This window comes from Lissotriton vulgaris, chromosome 4_1 (assembly GCF_964263255.1).
Source record: "Lissotriton vulgaris chromosome 4_1, aLisVul1.2, whole genome shotgun sequence".
In the NCBI taxonomy this organism is placed as follows: Eukaryota; Metazoa; Chordata; class Amphibia; order Caudata; family Salamandridae; genus Lissotriton; species Lissotriton vulgaris.
In genome coordinates this window covers 1,592,499,290-1,592,523,559 of record NC_141691.1, presented here as the reverse complement: position 1 = coordinate 1,592,523,559, position 24,270 = coordinate 1,592,499,290, and the positions used below count along the sequence as shown (strand labels likewise).

At 49.0% G+C, this 24,270-nt stretch overlaps 1 protein-coding gene across 6 annotated transcripts in view; it reads right to left on the bottom strand.

Annotated features, from left to right (window-relative positions):
- Positions 1-24,270, bottom strand: part of CSPP1 (centrosome and spindle pole associated protein 1) — a 1,363,238-nt gene that overhangs the window by 197,900 nt on the left and 1,141,068 nt on the right. For all 6 annotated transcript variants that reach the window (XM_086965839.1, XM_086965840.1, XM_086965843.1 and 3 more), the window contains one exon: positions 19,881-19,930. In XM_086965839.1, coding sequence (XP_086821965.1) covers positions 19,881-19,930 — 50 coding nt within the window. The remainder of the gene's footprint in view (positions 1-19,880; positions 19,931-24,270) is intronic.

The window sequence follows — 24,270 nt, the reverse complement described above, 5'->3', positions numbered from 1 at the left end:
GCCGTTTGGGCGAGCGTTCCCGCTCCTTCTCCCGCTCCTCTCTTGCCTTGGCGCCGTCAGTCCCCGCCTTGTATGTCTCCCACCAGTCCCAGGCTTCCGCTGACGTTGCGAAGAAGATCGCCTTGTCGTCTACCACCACTCTTAGCCTGGCTGGGAAAAGCAAGGAGTAGGCAATTCCTTCAGTTCGCAGTTCCTTCTTGATTGTGAGGAAGGAGGCCCGTTGCTTCTGCGTCTCAAAGGTGAAGTCTGGGAAAAGTGTGACTCTGCTGTTCGCTATCTGGAAAGGGCCATCCTCTCGAGCTTTCCGCAGGAGCAGGTCTCTGTCCTTGTGGTGTAGCAACTTGGCTATGATCGGTCTGGGTGGGTGCCCGGGCTTGGGAGGACCCAAGGGGACTCTATGAGCACGTTCTAGCGTGAAGAATGGTGAAAGCCCTTCCGGCGCCACCACTGTTTTCAGCCATTCCTCCATGTAGGCAATCATGTCCCCCGTCCCCTCCGTCTCCGGCACGCCTACGATCCGCACATTGCTGCGCCGGCTTCTATTTTCTGCGTCCTCCGCTCGCCGTTCCAGGGTGCGTATGCGGTCCAGGGCTTCCGTTAGCTTGCCCTCCATCGCCTTGTGAGCCGGCGCCAGATCCTTGATCACCATTTCAGCATCCTTGACCCTGTCCTTTAGTTTGTCGTGGTCCGCCCGGAGCGAGCCCAGCCCCGACGCCACCTGCGCTATATCGTTGTGGAGCGCGTCTCGAGTGGCCGTTATGGCGTCCAATATCCGATCCTGCAATCGCTGCAGGTCCGTCTGCTCAGCGGGGCCCCCCTCCGCTACATCAGACGTCGCCGCCTCCTCCACCTTGGCTTTCGGCTTCCCCATAGTAGCCGGCCTCGCCGCTCACGTCTTTCTCGACCGCTTGCTTTCTCCGGGCCTCCACTACGTGGCCAGCTCCTGCGCGCTATGGGGTCTTGCTGCGCAAGCACCGCGCATCAGCGGTAGCGCCTGCCGTGATGTTCGACCTCCGGGTTCCGTGGAGGCCTGTGCTCGTTCTCCTGGGTTAGCGGGTTAGGCTGGACGCGCCACCGGGAGTCCGGCGCCGCCAACGTCCCTTCACTGGCCTATGGGCTCCTCCGCTATGCCCCTATATACATCACGGGCCTCCGCGGCGAGGGCGAGGGGGGGGTGGGGGTCCCAAGATGTGCAGCGCCGTGCACCGTCCCCCGTGGTCCTCCTCTCAGGGCGGCCCCCGCTCACCTGCCGGCTTGATCGGTGCTCAGGGCTGGATCGCAATGCGTGGTGTCACCCTCTCGGCAATGGAGGCTGTCCGTGAGCCTCGCCCGCAGCGGCGCACCCGGGTGGCCTTCTCTCCTCGCTTCCGCGATCGCTGCGCACCGCAGCTGGGGCCCAAGGAGCGTCTCTCGCTGTGTGGGGTCCGTCGCTGCCAGCGACCGCGCCCCCTCCGTGTGCGCCGGCCGTGTGTTCCGTTGTGCAGCCCACGGACTCTCAGGGCTCCGCCGCGGTGGCCATCTTGTGCGCCGTTGTCCTTTCCTCCGCTCGGGCGGCCGCTACGATCGGTGGCCGTTCACAGCGCTGCAGTGCCGCCAGCAGCCCAAACCTCGTCCAGCCAATCACCACCGGTTCCTTAATCGGCGCCGGGGCACACACGGGCTCCCCGGCCCTTTTTCCAGGATTATCGTGGGGAAGAGGCACGGAGCTTCGGGCTCACGCCCCCATTTCCCTCGGCGCTCAAGCCACGCCCCCTCCGGAAAATCTTTTATGATGGTCACTGGGCATGTGATGTAGGTCTGCAACCAAAAAAATAGGTACTGATACAGTGTTGCATCTAGGCACATGCTGTTCGGCACGAGGTTCCTCATAAGGATAGTGTTCCTGAAAGAAATCATAGCGCTGAGTCATTGGTTGGTGTCTGTCTCTGCACAAATACTCGCATTCCAAATAACCAGAAGTCTGTCTACCAGGCCCGTCATCATACATTTGACATTAAAATGCATGTGACTGTTAGCTGGCCTAAAAAGTCTTTCATCCCCAGATTCTACTGCTCCAAGGAGGTGCGCAGGGGGTTTGGAGATACCTTGCTCATGATGTCTGTGGACGCAGGACCACAGGAACGCACTCCATGGTAATAAAGGAAGGATGTTTCGGGGCAGTTGATGATGACAAAAGGGCGTGTTTGCGAATTGCTATAGTCGACCTCGCCACTAAAGATGTAAACATTCCCACCAACAGAATCACTGTCGACAATGAGGTGCTTGTCACTGTAGCCTTCACCTAGGAAGTCGTCGGCACTGCAGCTGTGAACGTCGCCAGGATTACTGATGCCACTGTCATCACTGGTGCATGGCTCGCGTCGACATAGTAGCAGTCGACAACAGATCTGTTGAAGAGCAGATTTGTTTTGTTTTTCTGATCGTGGTTCCTTTTGAGGAGCCACAGGCACTGATGAAGAAGACTTCCTGTGGGAAGAAGTGAGGCTCACTTCCTTCCTGACAGATTTTGAAAACTTAGAGTTCTTATGAAGGGACTTAGATTTTTTTAGGGTCCTTGTCACATAAGGTAGAGCCCACATTCCTATGCTTTCACCTCCTCTGAAGAATGACTCTGTCCCTAATCATCAGATCCAGAATCTGGGAGGGTCTTTTTCTTCTGGAGCCAGAGAAGCAGTCTGGACTGTTTTAGCAGAAAAGGTTCTGCAATGCTTACTTCCTTTGGGCTTATGATGGTGATGTAAGCAGTATAAGCATTCATTTAGGGGATCTTCTGGGAAAAAAATTGCGTTTCCACAAGACTTACAAGGCCTGAACAGCCTCTTTTTAGTTCCCACTGACATGATGTTTTGAGGAAAGACAATGTACCTCAGAGTTTCTTGAAGGTTCAAAAGTGTCACTTCTGGAAGCAGCCAAAGAAATGGAGCAGAGCTCAGGGAGACTCCCTCATACACAAAGGGTTGTTAGAACTCTGTGGTATGGTGACTCTGCAGAGGAAGAGGGCTTCAGGGTCTGCTCTCTGATTGGTTGAAGTTTGGATCTATTAAAACAATGTGAATTGGTTAACAATGTCAATTGAATTCACTATGGCTGTTAATGCTATGTATAGCACTGCTGGTTTTAATAACTGTGGGACTCCCACCATGACGACGAGGAAGATTCAAGCATGCAAATCTATGTAAGATTCAGTACTGGAGAATCTCCTTCAGCATTTCTCTGTTGTAGCCAGCTGATGACCCAATCAAAAGATGCGGGTATCTGGGTTAGATAGGCCCACCCACTAGTTAGAATAAGTTACTTACCTTTAGTAACGCCTTATCTGGTCAAGACTATCCAGCCGCAGATTCCTTATCTTTGAATATTTCTCAGGTGTCAGATTGGATCTGGAAAGTTTTCAGCAGTACCCCTGCATGCTGGTAGGTGGTGTCGTTCGGCTCCACTTAAGGTGTGTCGGAAGTGAATTGCATAGTGCCACCCAGCATGCTGACATCAGTTTCTTTCCACAACTTTCCCCGCCAGAAACGCAGACCAGATAGAATGCTGACACACTGGTGTGTAGTGCTAAGGCTCTTAGAAGGGTGACCATATGAAATCAAGAGAGGTGAAGGATGGGAGGGTCAGTAAGGTATCTGCAACTAGATAAGAGTCTTTACTAGATAAGGCGTTACTGAAGGAATATTACGCCAGTTAATACAACTATATACAGGCTCTTAGATCTGCATAAAAATAGCAAACAGCACAAGACTGTTAAGGGAAATACAGACAGAGATAGGTCTAAAGCAAGGCTGTGTATTAGTGCCCTATTTATTTAATCTCATTATGGCAGACCTCTCACCAACATTAAATCAAGTAAATTCTCATCCACCACATCTGGGTCCATTATCTATAACACACCTTTCCTATGCCAATGACATAGTCTTGCTCAGCCTAACAAGAGTTGATTTACAAAGATCACTAAATGAGTTATCAACGTTTGCCAAGGACAATGCCCTGGAAAACAAAATTACAAAAACAAAAACTATGTCCATTGGGAATTGGCTTTGACATCAAAACCCTAATAGGCTGAGAGAAACAGCTCTAGGGGTAGTCAACAATTACACATATCTGGGGATATATATTTATGATTGACTAAACTTTCAATTTCCTAAACAATGCCTGGAGAAGAAGGGAAATGGTATAATCTACGCTTTCTGTGCTCTTGAAAAAAGTTAAGGGGTCCATCCTTTAAGCTGCTGCTTGCAGTTATGGGCGCCAAATTACTACTGACAGTGGCTTATGCGAGCATCGTTCTAAATGGTAAAGATGCGCTTCTTCTAGATAACCTAGACAAAAGCTTACAAAAAAAGTTTTCTATTTAAAGTGAATGCATCCCGACATAGGTGAGATTGGAATTTGGTTTTACACAATAAGCTAGTGGGAGAAGATAGGCCGCCATTAAAAGCAGGTATAAAATCTGGTTAAATTGTGCCAATGACTTACATGATGCCTTGTGGTGGGCTCAGGAACAAGATCTGCATTCAAGTTATGTCAAATTTTTTAAAACATCTCTGGAGGAAACACTTATTACAGAACTCTGGGCACAGAACTCTTCTTATTTTGTCTTCCGTAGGGTGATCAACAAAATAGCTAAATCCAACTCATTATTAGAAGACAAAACCAAACTAGCCAATAGGTCTCATGCCTGGATGGTCCTGCTGTCTTACACAACAGCTCATCCGGCAGAATATCTATATACAACGTACGCATAGCATTTAAAACGAAAACTCATGGCTACAATGTTTGGATTTTTACCAAGTCTAGCTCATCAGCCATCATAGAAGTATAATGGTCTTGTGACTTGTAACCTATATGGTGCAGTGAAGCAAGACTTTATTAATTTGATTTGCGTATGCCCCTCTTTAAAAACAATGTGGGTATTGCTACTGAAAAAAGCCTTTAATGATAGGGGCATTCGGTCGTGTAGACTGGAAATAATTAAAGGCCTGGCACCAAGTGATTCCATTCTGAATTGTAAAATGATGACATTTCTGACATTTTAGGAAAAGTCAATCCAGACCAAGGAAAAACGCGCTTTTGATCCACTGATGAAATAATGATTTTGGACACCTTCAATTGCTAATCTCTGTTCCCAGGAGGACTGTGTCAATCGAGTATCCTTCCCTTTAGTAATAAAAGTATTTTACAGACCGGCTTTTTTGACTGCATCAATGCATTATATTTCGGGACTTGAAGTGATAGCAATATAGAAGATTGTTTTACTGATATGTTCTGGATGAATTCGCCCGTTTTTTTAACTTCTTAGGTATGAAAGTGACTAACAGACTTTTTTTTTTTAAAACCGAATTCCATTGTTATTCTTCTACTGTAAAGCGCTCTGATACCCCCGTGGGTCACGTTCGCGCTATAAAAGACTCTTTAAATAAATATTGAGATTGGAATGGAGAGCAATATTGTAGACTCTGAAATGAAACTGAATTTTAATAATTCAACAAGATGGGAATTCATTGTTGTTTGGAAGATTGTTATGGTTTTTATTGACTAAAACAATAAAGTTTGTATATTTAAAAAAAAGTAACATGTTCATCTGATAGAGAAATCAAGCTTCAGCAATACCTCCTCGGAGGAGGGTCTGTGAAACAGATTAAACCAAAAAGTCCTGTAGGACCTAAAGGGAAATGTGAACATGTGGAAGAATGACTATGTTGCGGCCCGACAGGTATCCAGGACAGTGACTGCATGAGCTAAAGGAGTGGTTGCAGCCTTGACTCTAGTAGAAGGAGAAGGCAAGCCCTCAGGGGTTGCTTCTTGCCCAATGCATAAAGCAGATCATTATGTAGAGTAATATCCATTGTGAGATGGTTCTTTCCTGCATAGCCTTCCCTTTCTTAGCCCAGACACACCCTACAAAGGGTTGACCATCCACCCAGATCTCTTTTGTGCAATATTCGGTAAAATGACAAACTTCTCTTTGGGTCCAGACGATGGAGTCTATCCACCTTTTTAGAACAGTGAGGCGGAGCAAAGAAGGTAGGTAAGGTGCTGTTTTGGCCTACAAAAGAAGTTGGCAAAACCTTCGGGAGAAAGGAAGCACGGGTCATCAGAATCAGCTTGTGGTATAAGAAGGATGAGCAGAGAGTGCCTGAAGTTCATTGACTCTACTGGCCGATGTTATGGTCACTAGAAAATCCCTCTTGATGGTAAGTAGGCGAAGTGAGCAGTAGTGCAGTGGCTCGAAAGGCATTCAGGTAAGAAAGGTCAGGATCTAATTAGGGTACATCCCTAACACACCAGTATAATAAAAAAAAAATATCATCAACAAAAGTCGAGAAAAAAGTCAGTAAAAAATGACAGGGGGTAGTAGCTCTCTCCGGATGTGCGAGGACTGTTGCGGAAAGAAAAGAACAGACATCAACGCTCTGGGGTGGAATCAATTTAGGTACCACACACGTCACTTCTGCCGTGGCAGACATGGAAACGAACAACGCCACTTACTGGTACTCAGCTTGGCAAAATGAGCTTTATTGGAGGCCATCAAAGCTACAAACAAGCCATTAACCAAAGAAAAGAGGATGCTATACAAAGAGACCATTAGGTTAGCGAAGGAGGCCTGGGAAATGGACCGATGGGAGGCCCTACAAACTGCTCTGGCCAACAAAGATCAAAGAGACTTTTGGTCCATAGTTGCCACTGGTAGTTATCAGGGCAAGGCTACTATCGAACCTAATATATCAGCAGAAGCCTGGGAAGCTCACTTCCAGGCCCTATATACTACAAAGAACGTCCCAGTCTCCTGTGGAGATGTATTTCCAATTGTGCCTAGTGCTAACCACGATGAACTTATTGAATTAACTCTCTCTGAAGTTCTAAGTGCGATAAGTAAGCTCCCCTATGGCAAAGTGCCGGGATTGGACAAGATCCCGGGGGATCTCTTCCGGGCAGAACCAGGCATTTGGGGGCCTTATCTGTGGACTCTATTCAATGCCATTTTGAAGGGCATGCCAATTCCCGAAACCTGGGCAGGGGCAGAAATAATCCCAGTTTTTAAAAAGGGTTCGCCGCTACTCCCAGCAAATTATAGACCGATCAGTTTGATCGAAGTCATACAAAAACTCTTTCCACGGGTAGTTCTGGACTGTCTGTAGAGGTGGATGGGAGATCATGATATTCTAAGCCCTTATCAAGCCGGATTCAGGAAGAACATTTCCACTGTGGACCAAATGTACAGACTCCAACTTATATTTTGGAAAACTGAGAGAATGGAGGGTGGCAGCCTCTATTTGATCTTCGTGGATCTGAAGACGGCTTTCGATTTGTGCCCAAGGACAAGCTATGGGGTGTACTTGGAGACATGGGGATTCCCCCCTACCTTCTGAACATACTTATCAGATCGCATGAAGGTAAATTTGCCAAAATAAGGTGTGGAAAAGGAGGTAAATTGACCCCCCGATTTCCAGTCGACAGAGGTGTAAGGCAGGGATGTGTGCTTGCACCTATCCTGTTTTGCCTCTTTGTCAACTATCTGGTATCCCACTTTGCAGAGGTCAGGGACAACAATGCCCCCATACTGGCAGGTACCAAAGTCGCCGCAATGATATTTGCGGATGACACTTTGCTCCTGTCAAAGTCTCAGATGGGCATTCAGAGGGTCCTGGACAGCTTTGCCACCTTTTGTAGCAAAAAGGGGTTGGAGATCAATACCTTGAAGACAAAGTTTATGGTCTCCAATCCACCCAAAACCCAAAACAAACCGCCCTTACCCTAGTCTGGAGGGTACTATGTTGGACAGGGTGTCAGTGTTTGAATATCTAGGGGTCACACTGACAGAAAATATGGAGTGGGTCCCACAAATTGCTGAAGCAAAGCTTATACTAGCCCAGACCTCGGAGGGATTGCCAAATTACTGAGAAATTCAACCTTCAAACTTGCTGGGCCCATAGTAGAGATTTACAAGGCCCAAGCCAGAGGCGCCGCAATGTTTGGGGCTGATCTCTGGGGGCATTGCTGCTGTGGACCTGTGAGCAAGGTGGAAAATAATTTTATGAGGCAGATCTTGGGTCTCCCCCCTAGTATCCCCCTTGTTCCCCTGCGGTTGGATCTAGGAATTAGACCAATTTAGGAGGAGCTGGGCCTCAAACCCCTAACTTTTTGGCGTAGAATGTGTGTGACTCCCGGAGTTAGTAGCGTACAGAACAGAACTAAAAGAGATATTGAGCCTTCCGGGATTAGCGAAAAACAAGTGGTTTGCACATATAAAGGATGAATGCACTAAGATGGGAAAACCAACATTATGGAGCAACCCTGAGGAAGCATGTGCTGCAACCCCACGCTCTGAAGTGGTAAAAGCTTACTGCTCGAGCAAGCTTGCCGCTGTGCAGGGATGTTCCTCTGTGTAGGAGAGTAGGGTCTGCAATCCTATGATCACCCAGATTTTTTGCTTTTGTTTCACTGGTTTACGACTTTCTCTGGCTGTGGGCCTGCCAATCAGACCCACAGCCTGGCTGTTCTCTTTCTAAATTTCAACATGTACCCTAGGTGCATTTACCAATTGGTACTGGGCCACCTTATCAGACCCTGTAACTCAGGGCATAGGTGTACCCAGGGCCGCCAGGGGCTGCAGCATGTATTATGCCACCCCTGGCTGGCCTCCTAAATTTGACACAACTGGCTGCATGACAGCTGGGGCGAAGTCGTGTAATCACCCTTTGCTTTAGATATAGTAGCTCTATATCTAACCATACAATGGACACCCGAGTCCCTATCAGTCACTCCTATGGCAGGCCTTGACAATCCTGAAGGCAGAGTGCATGGGCTCGCGTGAACTGTGTTCTGGCCCGAGCCGAGCCGGTTGCAGCTTGCGGAGAAAAGACCCAATGGCTGTTCCATGACAACGCGTGCCACATCGGTAACTTCGGTGTCGCGTTATCAAGACATGTCGAGTAAGGTGTCATACGAATCGGGATGCTGCCCTCTCACCAACTCTGGCGACGAGGTTAGCATTCCGCCCTTCTAGAGGGACACGACATGTACGTAACTGTGAACCCCGGTTAAAGTTAACGAAAGCCTCAGCTCCACAAAATGGACGCTGCCACCACAGACACGAGTCTGACCTCCTGCTGCTGGGAGTCCTTCCAGCGAGGAGCACTTGGACAAAGGGTTTCCTGTCGAGGGCGGTGTTCGCACCGTCCCAGACAGGGTTTGTGTATTCTGGGTAGGTAGGGCTTTTGCGAGAAGGTGACTGCGGAGTGGCACCCCGGTGCTCACTACGCATCTGCCGGTTAGAACCAGTTCCAGGGGCGACAGCCCTGGCCTGGGGAAAGTCCGGCAGGGGAGAGGGGTGTAACTACCCCCCTTCCTGGTCCCACCCTTAGGGCAGGACCTAGTCATGTACCCACCCCTTTCTTTAGGATAAAGGCCGGAGCGGGGACCCTTCCAAATTAGATCATCTTTGAATCAAGAATACTTTCTACGAAAGGACTTCAAGACTCTTCTCAAGATTTCTCCCTTGTGGCTAAGGAGTAGTCACCCTGCATCAGCGGGCACCATCTAAGAACTCTGCGGTTTGCTGTAAGTCCTTCCTCAAGGAATCCGACGGCCCAGCTCGACGAGAACCGGCTTCCCTGGCACCTCTGACCTCTACCCACGTCATCAGCTCAGCTGTGATCTGTGGGTGCGACGAGACCTCGAGGGACCGGCCATCATCAGAACCTGCACGCTCTTAAAACCCAGCACGACCATCGAGGTAACTCTCTGGTGAGTGCTCTGGGGTCCGAGAAGCCCCGACCCTGAGCCGCTCCAGCACCGAAGTGCAGTCTCCCAGCATCTCCACGATCTGCGTGGGGCCCTTCTGCTCGCTGCTCAGCACGTTGTCTGGTCACTAGCCGCTGGCTTGTGTCCTTCTGTGACGACATCCGAGAATCATCACTGCCGGTCTGGTTGCTCCAGACTGGCCCTTGCTTCCATCTTTTCGAGAAGCACCCCGGACCCTCCTGGTCCACTCAAGACGCCGACAGCGACATCCGTCGTGGGACAGCTCGCACCTCCACCGTGGTCGCCGACAACGCCTCCTGGTCCGAGACTGCAGAGCCTAGCGTCGCCCACTCACCTGGTCGAGGTGACGGCCAACCGGTGCCTTCCTGGTACCCTCTGACTACTGGCTAGTAGTACGAACTTGGTCCCCTCTGCTTTCAGGTTTCATCAATCTCCGATCCAGGCTTGGATCTCTACGAACTATTCAGCACTGGTCGCCGGCCAGCAACTCCTTTTCTTCCGGCTCCTGGCTCGTCAGCGAAGACCCCGACGCCTGTAAGACTTGTGCAGCCGCAGCCCTCGTGGCTAGGTAACTCGGCATTTCAGTGCCTGCATAGCCTCCTTACTCTAGGGTCCCGAGTCCCTCGCTTCCGACTTGCCTTAACCTTTCCGTGTCCTCGGACACTTGTTTTAACTGTGCACTTAAAGTATTTGCTAAAGAGATTTGGTTTGTGCTAAGTACCCTGTCCTCATAAAGAGTACAGGGCTGTTGTGATTCTTAATAAATATACTGTTTATTTTCATAACACTTGTGTGGTGTCCTTTCACTGGGTGTTCAAGGGGTACATGTGTGGTAAACAGCTGGCTTAACACGCCCTCTCGAGTCTTTAGCCTTAGACTGCTCGTATCCACGCTACTAGGATAGCTGGTCTATAGGTTGACTTACAACCAAACACCATAAGGGTCGTTGGAACGATACATAGCGGTCGCTAGAATAGCGAACGTTGCATATCGGGCCAACTTCTCACATTGGTGAGCAGCGGTTGGGATTTGAGCTTGCTGTTGTTTTACCACACGTATCCTAAGAATATCTTGTTGAAAGATCGCGCAAGTACTGTTAGTACATATAACTAAAGCTTAGAATACTCTGAGTTCTACTGAACCAGCTGTTGTAGCTCCTCAAGGCTTAGCACACCTTGGCTACAACTCTTAGCAAGGGATCAGTAGGAAAACACATAGTGTAGGTAGGTGCATCACTTACACCACACTAGAAACAGTATGTCGGGCCAAGGAGGAAACTCTGAGTCTCCCCTTGTGTCAGTTGACCCTCCACAGGTCATCCCTTCAGGATATACTGTGCTGAGCTTCAAGGAGTTAAGACGATTGTGTCACTCCCGGAAGATTCAGCAGGGGTCTAACCCCACAACGTCCTTTCTGATTGGTCTCTTGGAGACTTATGATGCCAGAAGAGCTGAGAAACTTCGTAGCTCTTCTAATCCAGAAGGAGACATGCCTCCCCTCGAGGGAACCCGGGACGATCCTGACCTCATACACCTCGCAACTGAGAACGAAGATGGCGAGGAGGATGAGGATGAGGATCTCTCTGGGGACGAGGCAGATAAGGGACAGGTAGAAGTCGTCAGACTAACACGGTCCAACTTAAGCAGACACGATAGTGGTACTGGGGGAACCCCGGCGCTACTGTCGGTTCCGCTTAACCTGGGGAATGGACGAGCCCGATCTCTGTCAAGAGACTCTGGCAGATCCCTTCATACCAACGGCTCTCACAACTCTTCTCAAAGAGGGATGACGTCCCCTCAGAGGAGAGTGTACGAAGCGAAAGAAAGGGCAGCTAATCTAAGGATCGAAAGGGAAGAACTTGCCCTGGCCAAGGAAAAGCTTGCTTTCGCTAGAGAGCAACAGTTAAGTGGGGCAATCCCCACTGGTGGCAGCAATGTACCTAGTAATAGGGAAAAGAGTTTCGATACGAAACACCTTGGGAAGATAGTGCCCCCCTTTAAACAAGGGGACGACATCCACAAATGGATTACTGCTTTGGAGAGGGCCTGCACTGTGCAAGGCGTTCCCCAGAGTCAGTGGGCAGCTATCTTGTGGCTCTCCTTTGAAGGAAAAGGAAGAGACAAGCTCCTCACCACAAGGGTAGAGGACGCTAATAATTACCAAGTCTTGAAGAATACACTCGTTGAAGGGTTCGGCCTAACCACTGAGCAGTACAGGGTGCTGTTCAGGGATACCCAGAAAACGCAGTCTCAAGATTGGTCTGATTTTGTCGATTGTGCCACTAAGGCTTTTGAGGGCTGGTTGCTGGGCAGTAAGGTTACTGATTACAAAGGATTGTATAATTTGATGATGAGAGAACAAATTTTAAACAATTGTCAGAACCAGTTGTTGCATCAGCATCTTGTCGACTCGGATCTGACCTCTCCCCAAGAATTGGGGCAGAAGGCAGACAAATGGGTTCGTACGAGAGTTAAACAGAACCAGGGCCAGAATCAAGGTGGTCAGAAGAAAGCAGACCAGAAGGGTAAAGATTCTAAGGGGGAACAAAATGACCAGAAGTCTTCGACAGGTCCCCAACAACCCAAAGAGGGTGGGGGTCAGGCTCCCCAAAAGAAGAAAGAAGGCCAATCCAAAAGATGGTGCCAGTACTGTAAAAGTAAATCTCACTGGTTTAGTGAGTGCACCAAGAAAGGAGGAGGGCAGACTCCTGCCACTGCAGCCCCTAAGGCACCTGTGCCCCCTAGTACAGTCAGCAGTGGTAGTGCGCCTCCCAAGGGTTTAGTAGGGTTAACCCTGGGTTCTGAGGGGCGTGACAACTTAGTTGGCACACTCACTCAGGCTGTCCTTGTCAGTACGGGGGACGCGGACGTGTCCCCTGACATAAGTCCCAATACGCTGGGCAAATACCGACAGACGCCTTTCATAAATGGAAAGATGGCTCAGGCCTATAGGGACACTTGTGCCAGCGTCACCATGGTGACGCCTAACTTTGTGGACCCTGGACAGATCATGCCAGGTACAGAATTCCTGGTGACCAATGCAAGCAATGTCACTACCAATCACAGTATGGCAATTGTAGCTTTCTCCTGGGGAGGGGTAACTGGCCAAAAGAAGGTTGTAGTTAGTCCAGACCTCCCAGTGGATTGTTTGTTGGGCAATGATTTGGAGTCGTCACAATGGTCAGAAGTGGAGCACCGGACTCACATGGAAATGTTAGGTTTGCCAGCACATGTGTTCGCTGTGACTAGGTCACAGGTCAGGAAATGCCCCACTGAACAGGTGCTGGATCCTGGAACAACGGACCAGACACCTCCCAAGAAAAAGAGCAGTAGGGTTAAGGCTGCGCCTTCCCCCTTGCCCCAGGTCGAGGATCAAGTCTCAGAGGAGGCTGACCTACAGGAATTGAGGGAAACTGAGCCTCGGGAGTTCGAACTTGATCAAGTTGAATTCTTGGGCTCAGGGGGACCCTCAAGGGAAGACCTGGGGAAGGACCAGTTAGACTGCCCTTCTCTTGAACCCCTCAGACAGCAGGCTGCTGCTGAGGCTGCTGGGAACGCCACAGGTACCCACAAGGTATACTGGGAAGATGGACTCCTGTACACTGAGTCAAGAGACCCCAAGCCTGGCATGACCAGGAGGCTGGTCGTCCCCTTGTCTCAGCGTGGTTTCCTACTTACCTTGGCCCACGAGATTCCCTTAGCAGGTCACTTAGGCCAGATGAAAACGTGGGACAGGCTTGTCTCACACTTTCACTGGCCTCATATGAACGAAGATACCAAGGAGTTTTGCCGCTCCTGTGTCACTTGCCAAGCCAGTGGTAAGTCAGGTGGCACGACAAAGGCCCCCCTTATACCAATGCCTGTGGTGGGGGTGCCCTTTGAACGGGTGGGGATCGACATCGTCGGTCCCATGGAACCACCAACAGCATCAGGGCACAAGTTTATACTGGTGGTAGTGGATCATGCCACCAGGTACCCTGAAGCTATTCCCCTTAGGACCACTACAGCACCTGTTGTGGCAAGAGCCCTGGTTGGAGTATTCTCCAGAGTGGGCTTCCCTAAGGAGGTCGTCTCCGACAGAGGTGCAAACTTTATGTCGAGCTACTTAACTGCTATGTGGAAGGAATGTGGTGTCAACTACAAGTTCACTACACCCTATCATCCACAATGCAATGGGCTTGTTGAGAGATTCAACAGGACCCTAAAAGGGATGATTCATGGACTACCGGAAAAGCTTCGGCGTAGATGGGACGTCCTGATCCCCTGCCTCTTGTTCGCCTACAGAGAAGTCCCACAGAAGGGGGTTGGCTACAGCCCTTTTGAACTTTTGTACGGGCATCCTGTAAGAGGACCCCTGTGTTTGGTGAAGGAAGGATGGGAGAGACCTCTCAAAAAGCCGGCAACCAACATAGTGGACTATGTGCTCGGCCTCCGCTCGCGGATGGCTGAATACATGGAGAAGGCATCCGAAAACCTTAAGGCCAGCCAAGAACTCCAAAAAACTTGGCATGACCAAAAGGCTGTCTTGACTGTTTACCAGCCCGGACAGAAGGTGTGGGTGTTGGAGCCAGTGGCCCCAGCAGCACTCAAGGACAAATGGTCCGGGCCCCACACCATCCTGGAGAAGAAGGGAGAGGTCACCTACCTGGTCGACCTGGGAACTCCCCGGAGCCCCCACAGGGTGCTTCATGTCAACAGGCTAAAAGCATATGTCGACAGGAAGGACATGAGTTTGCTCATGGCCCTAGATGAGGGACAGGAAGAGGAGAGTGACCCTCTCCCCGACCTGCTCACTCAGAATCCTGACGATGGCTCGGTAGACGGTGTTGTCTTTTGTGGCAGCCTCTCCGAACATCAACAGAGCGACTGTAAACAGGTTCTTCAGTCGTTCCGACATCTGTTTTCTCTGACACCCAGTCAGACCGATTGGTGCACCCATGAGGTCGACACTGGTGACAGCTTGCCCGTAAAGAGTAAAATCTACAGGCAGCCTGATCACGTTAGAGACTGCATCAAAAGTGAAGTGCAGAAAATGTTGGAGCTGGGAGTCATTGAACCCTCGGATAGACCTTGGGCTAGTCCCGTAGTTCTAGTGCCGAAACCTCACACCCAGGGTGATAAGAGAGAGATGAGGTTCTGCGTAGACTACAGGGGTCTCAATGCAGTCACTAAGACTGACGCCCACCCAATACCAAGGGCAGACGAGCTTATTGATAGGCTGGCTTCGGCCAACTACTTAAGTACGTTTGACCTGACAGCTGGGTATTGGCAAATCAGGTTAGCTGAGGACGCCAAGCCTAAAACAGCATTTTCAACCCCTGGTGGGCATTATCAGTTCGTGGTGATGCCCTTTGGTCTGAAAAATGCACCTGCCACCTTCCAACGGTTGGTGAATCACGTCCTTACTGGGCTGGATGACTTCTGTGCGGCGTATCTTGACGATATTGCTGTCTTTAGCTCCACCTGGGAGGATCACCTGGTCCACCTGCGGAAGACATTGGAGGCGCTGCAAGCAGCAGGCCTCACTATCAAGGCCACCAAGTGCCAGATAGGGCAGACACAGGTTGTATACCTGGGCCACCTTGTAGGTGGAGGTCAGGTTCAGCCACTGGAGAGCAAGATACAGTCAATCAGGGACTGGGCTCCTCCAACAACCCAGACTCAGGTTCGAGCTTTCTTGGGCCTGACTGGTTACTATAGGAAGTTTGTCAGGAACTATGGTTCCATCGTGACACCATTAAATGAACTGACAAGTAAGAAAATGCCAAAAAAGGTTCAGTGGACAGCGAGCTGTCAAAAAGCATTCGATGACCTAAAGCAGGCCATGTGCACGGCACCTATCCTCAAGAGTCCGGACTACTCCAAACCATTCATTGTCCAAACAGATGCTTCTGAGTTGGGTGTGGGAGCTGTTCTTTCTCAACTGAATTTTGATGGTCAAGACTAGCCCATTGCTTTTATAAGCAGAAGGCTGACCCCTAGAGAGAAGAATTGGTCAGCTATTGAGAGGGAGGCCTTTGCTGTGGTTTGGGCCCTGAAGAAGCTGAGGCCATACTTGTTTGGCACTCACTTCAAGATTCAGACCGACCATAAGCCCCTCTTGTGGCTAAATCAGATGAAGGGTGAAAACCCCAAACTGCTTAGGTGGTCCATTTCCCTACAGGGGATGGACTTCACAGTGGAACATAGACCTGGTACTGATCATGGCAATGCCGATGGGCTCTCCAGATATTTCCACTTAGAACAAGAAGACTTACCTGGTCAAGGTTAGCTAGTTGTTCCGACGTTTGGGGGGGGGTCATGTAGGAGAGTAGGGTCTGCAATCCTATGATCACCCAGATTTTTTGCTTTTGTTTCACTGGTTTACGACTTTCTCTGGCTGTGGGCCTGCCAATCAGACCCACAGCCTGGCTGTTCTCTTTCTAAATTTCAACATGTACCCTAGGTGCATTTACCAATTGGTACTGGGCCACCTTATCAGACCCTGTAACTCAGGGCATAGGTGTACCCAGGGCCGCCAGGGGCTGCAGCATGTATTATGCCACCCCTGGCTGGCCTCCTAAATTTGACACAACTGGCTGCATGACAGCTGGGGCGAAGTCGTGTAATCACCCTTTGCTTTAGATATAGTAGCTCTATATCTAACCATACAATGGACACCCGAGTCCCTATCAGTCACTCCTATGGCAGGCCTTGACAATCCTGAAGGCAGAGTGCATGGGCTCGCGTGAACTGTGTTCTGGCCCGAGCCGGTTGCAGCTTGCGGAGAAAAGACCCAATGGCTGTTCCATGATAACGCGTGCCACATCGGTAACTTCGGTGTCGCGTTATCAAGACATGTCGAGTAAGGTGTCATACGAATCGGGATGCTGCCCTCTCACCAACTCTGGCGACGAGGTTAGCATTCCGCCCTTCTAGAGGGACACGACATGTACGTAACTGTGAACCCCGGTTAAAGTTAACGAAAGCCTCAGCTCCACAAAATGGACGCTGCCACCACAGACACGAGTCTGACCTCCTGCTGCTGGGAGTCCTTCCAGCGAGGAGCACTTGGACAAAGGGTTTCCTGTCGAGGGCGGTGTTCGCACCGTCCCAGACAGGGTTTGTGTATTCTGGGTAGGTAGGGCTTTTGCGAGAAGGTGACTGCGGAGTGGCACCCCGGTGCTCACTACGCATCTGCCGGTTAGAACCAGTTCCAGGGGCGACAGCCCTGGCCTGGGGAAAGTCCGGCAGGGGAGAGGGGTGTAACTACCCCCCTTCCTGGTCCCACCCTTAGGGCAGGACCTAGTCATGTACCCACCCCTTTCTTTAGGATAAAGGCCGGAGCGGGGACCCTTCCAAATTAGATCATCTTTGAATCAAGAATACTTTCTACGAAAGGACTTCAAGACTCTTCTCAAGATTTCTCCCTTGTGGCTAAGGAGTAGTCACCCTGCATCAGCGGGCACCATCTAAGAACTCTGCGGTTTGCTGCAAGTCCTTCCTCAAGGAATCCGACGGCCCAGCTCGACGAGAACCGGCTTCCCTGGCACCTCTGACCTCTACCCACGTCATCAGCTCAGCTGTGATCTGTGGGTGCGACGAGACCTCGAGGGACCGGCCATCATCAGAACCTGCACGCTCTTAAAACCCAGCACGACCATCGAGGTAACTCTCTGGTGAGTGCTCTGGGGTCCGAGAAGCCCCGACCCTGAGCCGCTCCAGCACCGAAGTGCAGTCTCCCAGCATCTCCACGATCTGCGTGGGGCCCTTCTGCTCGCTGCTCAGCACGTTGTCTGGTCACTAGCCGCTGGCTTGTGTCCTTCTGTGACGACATCCGAGAATCATCACTGCTGGTCTGGTTGCTCCAGACTGGCCCTTGCTTCCATCTTTTCGAGAAGCACCCCGGACCCTCCTGGTCCACTCAAGACGCCGACAGCGACATCCGTCGTGGGACAGCTCGCACCTCCACCGTGGTCGCCGACAACGCCTCCTGGTCCGAGACTGCAGAGCCTAGCGTCGCCCACTCACCTGGTCGAGGTGACGGCCAACCGGTGCCTTCCTGGTACCCTCTGACTACTGGCTAGTAGTACGAACTTGGTCCCCTCTGCTTTCAGGTTTCATCAATCTCCGATCCAGGCTTGGATCTCTACGAACTATTCAGCACTGGTCGCCGGCCAGCAACTCCTTTTCTTCCGGCTCCTGGCTCGTCAGCGAAGACCCCGACGCCTGTAAGACTTGTGCAGCCGCAGCCCTCGTGGCTAGGTAACTCGGCATTTCAGTGCCTGCATAGCCTCCTTACTCTAGGGTCCCGAGTCCCTCGCTTCCGACTTGCCTTAACCTTTCCGTGTCCTCGGACACTTGTTTTAACTGTGCACTTAAAGTATTTGCTAAAGAGATTTGGTTTGTGCTAAGTACCCTGTCCTCATAAAGAGTACAGGGCTGTTGTGATTCTTAATAAATATACTGTTTATTTTCATAACACTTGTGTGGTGTCCTTTCACTGGGTGTTCAAGGGGTACATGTGTGGTAAACAGCTGGCTTAACACGCCCTCTCGAGTCTTTAGCCTTAGACTGCTCGTATCCACGCTACTAGGATAGCTGGTCTATAGGTTGACTTACAACCAAACACCATAAGGGTCGTTGGAACGATACATAGCGGTCGCTAGAATAGCGAACGTTGCATATCGGGCCAACTTCTCACACTCTGTAGGTCAACTGACGGCCCAATTTTTATTGTTAAAAGATGATTACAGAATGGAATCCTTTTTAGATGACATCCAGCCATCTCTGGCTAGAAAACTGCTGTATGTCCAGTTTAGAATGGGTATTTAGCCTCTCCGTGTCTTTACCTGCAAATGAACACACTCTTCTCCCAGAGAATGCCCAGCTTGCAATTGGGAGGAAGAGACAGAGCTTTATGTCCTTTTCTTTTGCCGGGGTTATACACTAATAAGGAAGCACTGGCTTGTTCAACTGTTCAGGAATTCAGGGTTTGTTGACTGTGCTGCTGCATTTAGTATTTTGAAGTCTGACACCTGTAAGCCCATTGTGTTTGCTGTGTCAAGATTCCTGACTTCAATGTGGCGTAGGCGTATGACTTTTGTAAAATCATTACCTTAGTCACAGAGGCACATCGACGTAATTCTCTAGGGTTTTAACCTATATTTTACATCTTTCAACCATAAAATTTATTTAGTTTTACTTTTTATATGTGTGTGTGTATACAGTTTGCATTTTAAAGGTATGATTCTGATTACTGCTTCAATTAACTCCTCTGTATGACCCGTATTGAAATTATCCTCAGTTTTTTTTTTTACTCATTGTGATTGAGCCACCAGATTTGGAACCATGCCAGTGCCTAACTACAGATCTGGATGTCATTTTATTGGAGTACCTTTTTTGTCGATTTTTTGTATTGCATCTATTGTTTGTATTGCATACTTTTATAGTCGTAATGACCGAAATAACGTTTTCTGAAAGGAATATTCAAAGGTAACAAATCTGCCTCTAGATGTTTCTATCATATATATTTCTTTGTAATCTAATCCACTGCTATCTGCTTCCCACTTTGCTCCATTTCAAAAAGCTTTCCAAATGTGCTGATCAAATATACTTTAATAGTTTGGTTCAGTTAGACACTTCTCTAATAAAAAAGTTTTATATATCACCACACTACTTCCTCCCTGCAGCAACAATTATCTTTATCTGAATTTTCCTCTCCTCTGCTTCACCCCTCCAACCCCTTGCCCAGCATGGTTTTTGCTATATCAATCTGTGCTTCTTACTCTCGGGTTTACAGATTTTGCCTGGTGGATTTTGTTTGTTACTCTGTTCATCTGCTATTCTGCCTTTTTCCTCTGCATTATCATATGCCAGATGTCTCCCTCTCTCTGTTTTCCTATCCAGCTTCTCAAGACAGTAAATGCAACCAGGCAAAACATCAAAACAAAGGCTCATCAGTGGTAGTGCAAATCCTTAGCATCAAACACAAGAAGGGCAGGGAATTGGATTTGATTGATTTGAGTTTTTGTAAAGCACAAACAAATTCCCTGAGGCGGCTAGGCCCTAAGTAATGTTTTTCCACAAACGAACATAAATGCCTTTCAATGCGAAAACATTGTAAAACTAGCTTACCGTTCCTTTTTCATGACGATTAATCCCAGGTACAGTTGCATCATATACCACTGTAACAACAAAAGCACAAAATGAGCATATAATTGCACAATTATATGTAGATTAGCACATTTCTAGAGTAATCAACCTAAAACGTGTGGATTACGTTTATTGCACCCTTCTGCTTCAGTTTATTCAAAATTCACCAAGTGGTCAGAGCAGTGTTTGCTTGATTAAATCAAATTTTAACTACTTCAACCACCACTACCAAATGTCATTTTGGTAAAGAGGAAACTAGAAATGTTATTCCAAGTAAGTGATTACACTTGGAGAAGTAGATCTTACTAATCAGTTTAAGCATTGTAACATACCCATGACAGACTTGACTTAATTTGGGACGTATTGCCATCATGATCTCATGTAGGGAACACAAAGGTGTTCCATAAAAAATAATTGCATTACAATCTTGATATGGTTATCAAAAAACAAAACAAAAGTGTAATTGGTACAATCTAGGAAAAGGGAGAGTGAATGTGGAAATGATAGGTACTGGAAAAGCATGGTTAAGGGTGAACTGATAAGGACGGGAAAAGCCATAATGAATTAAGATGCATGGTGTACAAACTATAGACAAGGACTGGGAAGATGCATGGGAATTCGGATATACTGATTTACTACTCAGGAGTTTTAAAACACTATTGATTATATACATGTCTGGATGTATAGGAATAACTATAATTGGGAGTTTTTACTGGGTTCTCATGAAAATAGATGAAAATGGGAGACAGGAATGCAGTGAGACACATCTCGCCTCAGCTCCAAATCCCGTGGGCCTATGCAGCAGCTCCTGGGCCGCTTTGCACCGCTCCTGATGCATTCGCCCTGGGGCAGCGTGTGTGCCTATGTGGAGGTGCAGAAAAGGGGACTCTGAGCCTGGGAGGCGGCCTGAGGTTCCAGAGTTCATTGAACCATGGCCTAAGTCGACGTCCCCAAGCGGCCATCTTGCCTGCTGCCTCGTTACTTGATGATCGTTGCTACTTCTAAAAGTACTCCCGCCTGAGCAGTCGGCCGGTGTGAGCGACAGTAGGGCTACTGGCTCAGCACTGGTGCCCATATACCAGGAATATATGGACCGCTTACTCAAGGAGATATGCTCTGAAATCGTCTCCCTAAAGATGAACCTTAAATCATGCATACAAGACATTTGCCGAGAAATCACTGAGATTGGGGGGCACGTAAACGACCTGGAGCAGACAGTGGATGTGTGCATGGGAGATCAGGAATTGCTTTGATGTAGAGTGGCGACACTAAAGGAGCAACATGTCGAACTACTAGCCAAGCAGGAGGACTCTGAAAATAGAAATCGCTGGAACAACATCCATATACGAGGCAAATCTAAGAGGAGCAGAAGGTGAAGACATCCTGGCTTTCACTGTTGACCTGCTGCACGCGATTCAGGGGGATGATGATGTCTTAACACTGGCTCTTGACAGGGCACATTGAGTGTCGCCTATCGCTGGTCACCCCAACTCAGCACCAGATATCCAGACACAGGTCTACTTCTTTGTCGAAACGGAATCCATTCTGGGGCCACTAGAGGCAAAGCAGACTTGTTGTTCAGAGGCCAAACTATTAAACTTTTCCATAATCTCACCACGGTCATGCTGCAAAAGAGGCGTGACATTAAAGTGATCGCAGACCGACTGAGGGAGTCGCTACCATTGGGGACACCCCTTCGGCCTCTTGTTCTCCTGTGAGGGGAACCATAGGTCTCTGTGTTTCTTGTCTGATGCCATGCAGCTGTTAGTGATCAAGGATGATCCATCTGGAGGGGGGTCGTTGTAGCCCCACATCCCCCCCAACTCCCCGCCCCCCCCCCCCAAGGACGGACTGCACCCTGTCTGGAGCACGGGGCAGCACCACCACCATGACAAACGGCAAAAAGAGTCTGAATTCCATTAAGCCAAACAGGACATCATTACCCACCTGCAAAATGTGGGGAGGGACCCGTTTCTGTCTGTTACTGCTGTACTACTGACTGACCGTCGTGATCTGGCAAAGTTGGTGCACTTCCGGAGTGACCCTCCTTTGACTCACCTAATGTAGGCCTGGTGGTCCTTGGGACCTAGTCTCCTGGCATTGCTGGTCCATGGGGATCCAGAAGCTGTTTCTGACTTCACACTCTGCAGTTACAGGTTAACTTTCCAGCACTCCGCCCACCCCACTTCGTTCCCCGGAAAGGGTGAGGGATGACACCCCTAGCAGGATCTGTGCATCTACACGCCAATCTCAGCAGGACATGGAGAACTATGTTGTGGCTCGTTGGCCCATGTTTGGTTTAGTTCTGTTCTGTTTTTTTTTTTGTTTCGAGTCAGCGCTTCTGGGGGGAACTGCATCCACGATCCCCTGCATCCGCCCCTCCGCCTTCCTATACCAGACACTGCAGCATGCTTTTTGTCAGCTAGGGGCACAGCTTGAAGTATAGAGACAGTTTCACACACTAAGTTGCTTTCTTTAAACGTTCGGGCCCAAATCCCCTAGCATGTCTGGCGATACCTCCTACAGCACGACCCACATGTCATTCTCCTACAGGAGACTCATCTCCTCATACCCACAGCAATGCTCACCTGTAGTATCCACACTTCTTTTGGGCACATGCTCCCACAAAAACTCTGCGGGTGGAACATCCTGTGCAAGGTGGATTTGTCTGCTAAAATCCTGAATTTTTTTTATAGTTAATAGCCAAACTCAGGGGCGGCAAGGTGGGCAATAACCAAACCCGAAAAGCAAAGGGAATTCCAAGACTACTACCAAACCCTATACACCTGAGATGACATTCCCCAGAGCCTGATAGAAACTTACCTGCAGGATTGAGATTGGGATTCCATTGATCCTAGACACTCAGAACTCCTTGAAGCTCCCATCATGCTGGAGGAGTTGCTTCAGGCAGTCCGCGACCTTTCACTTGGTAGGGTGCTGGGCATTGATGGTCTCCCTATTGCCTATTCTACCAGCTGTTCCTTACCAGCCAAATAGACTGCCTATTGAAGCTCTTTAACTACTTCATCCAGACCACTAGCTTCACTCCCATAAAGGTGGCAGTAGAGATTGCGCTTATACCGGAACCTCTGGAAATACCCATCATGCTGCTCCTCTTATTGCCCCATTGTGCTCCTTATGACGAAGATACTGGCGACTCGATTGGAGCGGTTCCTACCTGGTCTTATTGATCACCACTAGATGGGATTCATTCGTAACAGGCATGGTGGGGACAATATTCGCAGGGCTGCTAGAAAAATCCTACCACCATGGTATTCCAGCGTGCCCCCTCTCGCTTGACACGGAGAAGGCATTTGACTGGGTGAGTTCGACGTTCTTGCGAGCAGTCCCGGGTAAGATTTGACAGTTACCGGGTATGATTGCCAAGATTATGGACTCCAATGTAGTACCAATGGCTTCTATCAGTGTTAATGGCCAGTATACGCTCCCAATCTGTATTTTTAGGGACACCAATCGAGGGTACCTGCTATCACCCTACCTTTTTGACTTGATGCTTGAACCCTTAACATAGATGGCATCCCTTTTGGCAGCCAAGCCCACAAGATTAGTCTCTTTGCATACAGCCTTTTACTCCCCACCACCCAATCGGAGACCTCCCTACCTGCCTCTTCTTTGAAGCAGTCTTGGTGTATAAAGTTACTATGGATAAATCCTTCACACCTAATCTTACCATACACTGACAGGCTCTTTCTGAGTTGCAAGTGTTAGCGCTGTTTCTCTGAGCTCAACACACAATCAAATATTGGATCCTCCAACTTTCCTCCTGGAAGCAGGCAAACTGGTTATTCTTCCAGTGGACTATCCCAGATGACTCGCACCGCTGGAAAGCCCTATTACCTCATGGCTGGGCCGCATTAATGTCAAACATTGACGTTCTTCCCTGGGGTTCTTTATCTTTTTCAATCACTGCCCGCCTCCATTCTGCCAGATGACATTCTGCATTTACAGTGGGTCATAGGCACCTTTATTTGGTGGGCAAGCAACTTAGACTGCCTCCCTCCCTGCTCTTTCTGGCCAGATACTGGAGTGTAGTAAATTACAATGGGGTAACCCAGTATCCCTCAGAACCAGGGCAACGTTAAGGTATAACAACAATGGTCCTGTCTGGTTCGAAATAAGCTTCTTAACACATGCTACTTAATAGTTAATACTTCATTTCTTTTCAATGGGTCAATGGGTTTTCACAGAGTTTCTATGGCTGATCCAAATATTTTTCGTCCAGACTGAGATTATTGTGTTTGAAGTTGGGCACTGCCGACCCCCCTGTTCCGTTGGTAGATATAGTTTACCCATAGACACTCTATGTCTTGATGTTTCCTATATAAAATCCCTGATTGTCCTTTCCCATTTG